A 6,000-nucleotide genomic window follows, 5' to 3' on the forward strand; every position below is an offset into this window, starting at 1 on the left:
GTTATACATTCAGAGATGCTCTTTTGCATACCTTGGCTATAAGAAGTGGTTATTTAAGTCACCGTTGTCTTCCTTTAAGGAGTCTGACCATTCTCTTGTGACCTCTGCCATTTTCAGCTGGAGAACTGCCGCTCACTGGATATTTTCTCTTTTTTGGTCCATAGTCTGCAAACCTTAGACATGTTTAGGTGGGAAAATCACAGTGGATCAGCAGTTTATGAAATACTCAGACCACCGCATTCGACACTAACAACCAGGCCACGGTGTAAGTTCTTCATGACAGTTTCTACATGCCTAAATGCAATAAGTTGCTGCATTGAATATTTGAATATTCTTATTTGTATATATTTCAAAACTTAATTATTTAGGTGAAAATAATTATTTAGGGACATGGGCAAGTTTATAGTCTAAAAAAAGGTATGCAGTCTAAAACATATCACACAAACACTTTAATGAATGTGTCTTTTAATTCAATCATCATACTGAAACACATTTCCAATCATTTAGGTCATTTAGCCCTTTTTTGCTTCCTTTTTTTAGTCGGTAGATAAGAATTAGTGTGCCGATTTTGTCTTATCTGCCATCTGTTCCTGTGAGGGTCCCATGATGGGGATTACACTGACTGAACTAATCCATCCCAAAGAGGCAGATTATTCCCGAGACTGTTTAAATGCAGTTGTATGGGAATGATTCATTCAGCAGGGGACATTTACTGGGAAGAAATAATGAAGCTTTCACAGTCATTAGCAGATAGTATAACAATTTAAAAGCAAGTAAAAGAAGATTTTTTTCAAAATGAAGAGAAATGAAGTAAAAAAAAAAATTAATTAAACTTTATTAGTAAATATTTAAAAATAAAGTTAAACCTATATTGTAGAGATATTTGTATGCCACTAATGGCATATTGCAATATTATTAGTCATCCAGTCAGAAAGAATAATTAAGTAGTTTTTTTTCTGAAAATGTAACAAAGTTCTATAACACACATTATTTGTCATTACCAGCCTTGATATTAGTCTTTAGAAACTCAACCATTACATGTAAGTCTGAAAGATGAAAATAGCCTTTGTCACATGCAAGAACTCACATGCTGTTCTTTTGTTATGCAACAGAATTAGCAACTAGAGGGATTTTCAAAAGTGAAAGATGTCTAATATGGAAAGTGGTTGAAAAATAAATCTCTGCTTACTATCACTGGGAGTCTGCTGTTTGGAAATTACATCAGTCATTGGTATTCAACTGTTCAATTGTTGAGAAAAATTTCCAGTAATAAATAAAATTCCATGGAAACAGCCATCCTTCAGAGGTTTATTACAGATTTTGCAATCTTGACTTTGAAGAGAAAAGATGCTGAATGATTTACCCAAGTCATCGCTGCAGAGAGAAAAATGGGATACAACAACTTCAACCTTTACACAACCTGCAGTCTGGAATAAAATATTTTTGAGAATACTGTCTATTTGCCATAACAGGCTGATCATAGTCCTGATCATAGAGGAAATAACTTCAAGCTGTGACTGTCAGTAAAGAACATATCACCCATCCCAGAGTAACATCTGTGCCCTGTTCTTCTTTTTCCCAATACAGCTGAGCCTGACTGAGCTCATGAGAGCAGACAGCAGACAGTGGAGACACAACCAAAGAGCAAAACATTACAACAACATGTATAAATAATACTCATCATTCAATAAATATCACATTTTTTTTTACACATATACAAAACATTGTATTAATTATGTTAATTTGGTCATGGAAAATGATGATTATTAATTTTTGTAACTATTTTGTTTCAGATATTAATTTAAAGGTGCCAAAGCAAAAAAACCAAACAAACAACAAAAAACAAAAACAACAATATATATATATATATATTTTTTACAATGGTGCATCTCTACCACAATCATCACATATGTTTTAATTATCTCACATGTCACAGAGCAATAAAGAAACCTAATCTCTGATGTTTTATCCAAATAAGGCAAGAACACAGCACCACTTAGACTACACCTCCTGTCTGGTGATTAGCAGTAAAACTGGGGAAATGCATGTATCTGTTCAGGGAATACAATAATTAGCATGTCAGTAAACTCCACTGCTAAGTTAAACTGCAAATCAATGACCTTTTGTAGTTTGACATGAATTGCAATCCTTTTTCTGAGCCAAAAACAAGAATTTCAGCTAAACATGCAGAACTAATATAGGTGAAAATGTCCAGGAAGGAATTCATGCAATGTAAATCACTTCCAGCATGAAATATCGGTATGCACCGCAGCCCACTAAGTCTGTCCAGATCATAAATTAACTTAATATACTGTAGAGTTGCTATTTTTAATATTTTATATTTATTTATAAATTTTAAAAATCAAACAATGACACAGATACAACCTGTCATTTTTTTTTTAACTTGGACACGTTCAGGGCATTAAGAAAGAAGGGGACAAGTGACAAATACACAAAATCAGGTCTGGCTTTCTAGAGCTAACAAATTTTGACAATAGCAAATCCATAAATTAATAAGTAAGATTTAAAAAAATAATGAGTGCCACATATTCTAGCAGTGATGCAGGAGCCCATTACCAGAAATGACAAAATAACAATAACAGAAAACGTAATAAAAATACATCCGCTCCTTTCTTCATTCCTTTGTTCTCATTTCTGTGACATCATTTTCACAAACTCTGTAAAGAAAATAAACATAGTTTCTATAAGCTATGTTCTTCTTGCTCCATAAAGCTACAAATATTTATTCATTCTTATGTAAATGTTGCAGCCTTGCAGCAGCATTATTGATGACATAGATTTGCCAGCAAGATTGAAATATCGGTAAATACGTGTGTAATAAGTTTTTCTACCGAGGACTGTCACAGTATTAGGAAGACAAATTTTGAATATGTTTTTGTCACAACAACAAAAGCTTAAGTTAAACTAATTTCCTTTTCCTTGAGGTGAGTGTTGTTATAAATTGGCACTATATCAGTTAAAACTAAGCTGAATGCACAACTTCTTCTTTCTTTAAGTTTCCTGTTTCACAGTTATAGTAATAGTAATATTATTATGTGAGGCAACACAAAATAATATAAAAAGTTGCTGTAAAATGAAATTATTTTTTTGTGGTCTGTTTGTTTAACTTACCCTCAAAGTCAACTGTTCCATCACCATTGTTGTCAGCCTCCTTGACCACTGCATCGATTTCATTTTTGCTGGTTTGTTTGCCCAACAACTTCAACATAGCATGTTTCATCTCATCAGAAGTGATAGCACCATCGCCATCTAAATCAAACTGCAGAAAAGAGGAAGAAGCCATCCAAATATTGCAAACCTTTTAGAGTTCTGCTGCATGAGTTTCATGCTCTAACAAAGTTTTTTAAAGTAAGTTAATGCACTGTCCACCATGGGGTGCCAAAGACCACAAAGTGAGTCAAAGGTGTGCTTACCTCTTTGAAAGCATCTTTGAGTTCCTTCAAACCAATCATCCCTGCAGTTTCATCCAGAAGCTTGGGGGTCATTAGGTCGACAAAATCCTCAAAGTCCACCCGCCCCCCAACTGCAATAAGATATCGATAACATAGTTTAAGCAGGGCATTTGTCTTCCTGTGATGATGGACTAGAATGAAATACTTTACAATAGTGTTTCTATGGGTTTCATAAATGTCCATATGTACACACACTGACATAGAATGAGCCAAATGATCATAAAATGCATTATGATGACTAATGTTATTATACCCATATGAAACAGGAAATGTCAGCTTTAATGAACCATTTTCAAGTCAAGTTTCCAGAAACTTTAAGAAGAAATGATGCCATGTTTCTATTTGTGTTTGTAGAAAAATAATAAAAGAAAAAGCGAAAAACAAAAACATAATCAACAAATATGGGACTTTATTACATATTTAAAAAAGTCAAATGTGTGTCACAGAAAAAAAGGTGTTTTTTAATGTCACTGTTATATTTGTCTGTATTATTCTTCATAAAATGTGATAGTTAGACTTCGTTTTCTTCAGTTAATAAACTGTAGGTTTTAGTTTTACTTTGTTGTTACATTACTCACGGTTCATGTTGATGTTTTGGCTCAGTTCTATCAGCTCCATTTCAGTTGGCATATAACCCATGGTCCTCATCAAGTTCCCCAAGTCTTTACAGCTTATTAAACCATCCTTGTCCTTATCAAACTCTACAAAAGCTTCACGTAACTCTGTGGAGCATACAATTTGAGGAAAAGTGAGAAATGTAAAGAATTATACAACCCTTTATAAAGTAAATATGAAAGCTTAACATATAATTACCTTCTATCTCATCATGTGTAAGTGCTCTTGACTGCAAAACAGTTTAAATGAAAATGATATTAGTAATGCTTCAGTAGTGCCACAAATTTGACCTATTTGGTAAACATTAGCCTCAATGAAGCACTCTTCATCTGTTGTTCTTGGACAGATGTTACCAAATCACGCAACACATTCTCATCCCTGGGGACAAACGACTCTTTCTAAAAGTAACAGTCATGCATGCTGTGCATTTCTGCAATGCTCCTTAAGCTCTGCATATATAATCATGTTCCCTGTATAATAAGAACACCCATAACACATTAGCTGAAACTGCTTTTGTTCAATGACTTTAAGATCTGTAAGTGTGTATAACTTATTTAAACATTACTGCAATAAAATATTGTAAGCTAAGAAGTGAGAGGGAGTCAATGTCACTCAGACATGATAAATGAAAATCTTTAATACAATTGTGTGAGTGAAATACATTTATAGTTGTTTATGTAATTATACTTTTGTCTGGGATATTCTTCTAACAGTTGCTATCTTTATTCCTGAATGGTACATTTTTAGCATGTATTATTATGTTCATATACACCCTTGCATGGCATGTTCTTTAGCTACAGCATCTATCTGATCAAATTTCCTGTGCAGAATGTCCTGTGTAGATCATAGCCTTCATTTGGTTAAGCTATGCTTGTTAGAATTATGTATAAAGTGTCTTATTACTATGAAATTAGAAAATGTATTCAAAGAAAATGAGAGAAAAGCATCCTGGTGAGGAACCAAGCAAAAATCGTCCTTAGAATTAGTTCTTTAAGCCTGTTTCCTCATTAGCTGAAAATTCTACGATATAAAAATTACCATAGGAACCAAAACAACTATTCCAAAAAAATAATGAATTTCTGTTGACAGAGAAAAAGAAGAGAAATTTAAATAGACTTACTTTTAATCTGCCATTTAGAAATTTAAGATAAAGCCATAAAGTCACAGGATCAAACTGAAATCATATGTTTACTTACATGTCTCCTTTTGCCTCCTTTGAGAAAGATGCAGGGCTGTTTAAGACTCATGATGCCAGATTCAGTCAAGATCCCCGAGCTATGTGTATTTGTGAATTTCTTTCTTATAAAACTATAAATTCCTTCTGTTTTTAGTGTGAGCGAGTGAGAGTATGTGTGTGTGTGTGTATGAACTGAGATCAGCTGCGGTCCACATACGCCAGGCGAGGCAAGGGATGTCTCATATGGATTATCTCTGCCGCTTTGGTCTGGAAAAGAAAGATAGGCTTAAATGCTGTGCATATAGACATTTCACATATGTGTTCAAATGTTACCCTGTACATAAAAAAATAAGCTTTTTAATTTGTTACATCAGTTTTGTAATCTACAATCTGCTTTCATTACATATTTAAAAATAGAAAAAAAAATGGTTTCTTATATGACCCCACAGTTAATGCTTAGGATTAGTCATAGTCTCTACATGCAAACAATCAGCGAAAACAAAGAATCGCTGTGACTCTTACATGCTTTATATGAGAATACAGCAGTGTCCTGTTATATGACCATATAAACCAATGCTTTGTCAAAATTTTATGATGTGTGTAATGTCGTCAATCTGCATCATATTCTTAAGTCCTAACTCATAAATACACATTATTTGCTGCATCACATAATTTTAAATAAATAAGCACGTGACCAATGTGACGCCTCAAAATAAATACAGGAAAATGAGATTG

General features: G+C 33.5%; 1 protein-coding gene across 1 annotated transcript; it reads right to left on the minus strand.

Moving 5' to 3' along the window:
* Positions 1-1,292: 1,292 nt before the first annotated feature.
* Positions 1,293-5,669, minus strand: cabp5b (calcium binding protein 5b). The gene is made up of 6 exons (XM_085270902.1): positions 5,285-5,669; positions 4,287-4,317; positions 4,052-4,195; positions 3,435-3,544; positions 3,133-3,280; positions 1,293-2,678 (listed from the first exon to the last, which is right to left on the minus strand). The coding sequence occupies exons 1-6, from the start codon at positions 5,333-5,335 to the stop codon at positions 2,650-2,652; spliced, it is 513 nt and encodes a 170-aa protein (XP_085127028.1). The 5' UTR covers positions 5,336-5,669; the 3' UTR covers positions 1,293-2,649.
* Between the last annotated feature and the right edge of the window lie 331 nt (positions 5,670-6,000).

Source organism: Mchenga conophoros, linkage group LG4 (genome assembly GCF_057382185.1).
Source record: "Mchenga conophoros isolate Kocher_MC1m ecotype Shallow Benthic linkage group LG4, M_conophoros_male_GT1.1, whole genome shotgun sequence".
Lineage (NCBI taxonomy): Eukaryota > Metazoa > Chordata > Actinopteri > Cichliformes > Cichlidae > Mchenga > Mchenga conophoros.

Bases quoted from the DNA above. Each gene is read 5' to 3' on its own strand.
- cabp5b (XM_085270902.1), bottom strand. From the start codon at position 5,335: ATGAGTCTTAAACAGCCCTGCATCTTTCTCAAAGGAGGCAAAAGGAGA. The intron at 3,545-4,051 runs GTGAGTAATGTA...ATCTTATTGCAG, and splicing joins CCAAAACATCAACATGAACC to TTGGGGGGCGGGTGGACTTT. The intron at 3,281-3,434 runs GTAAGCACACCT...TCTTTTCTGCAG, and splicing joins TCAAAGATGCTTTCAAAGAG to TTTGATTTAGATGGCGATGG.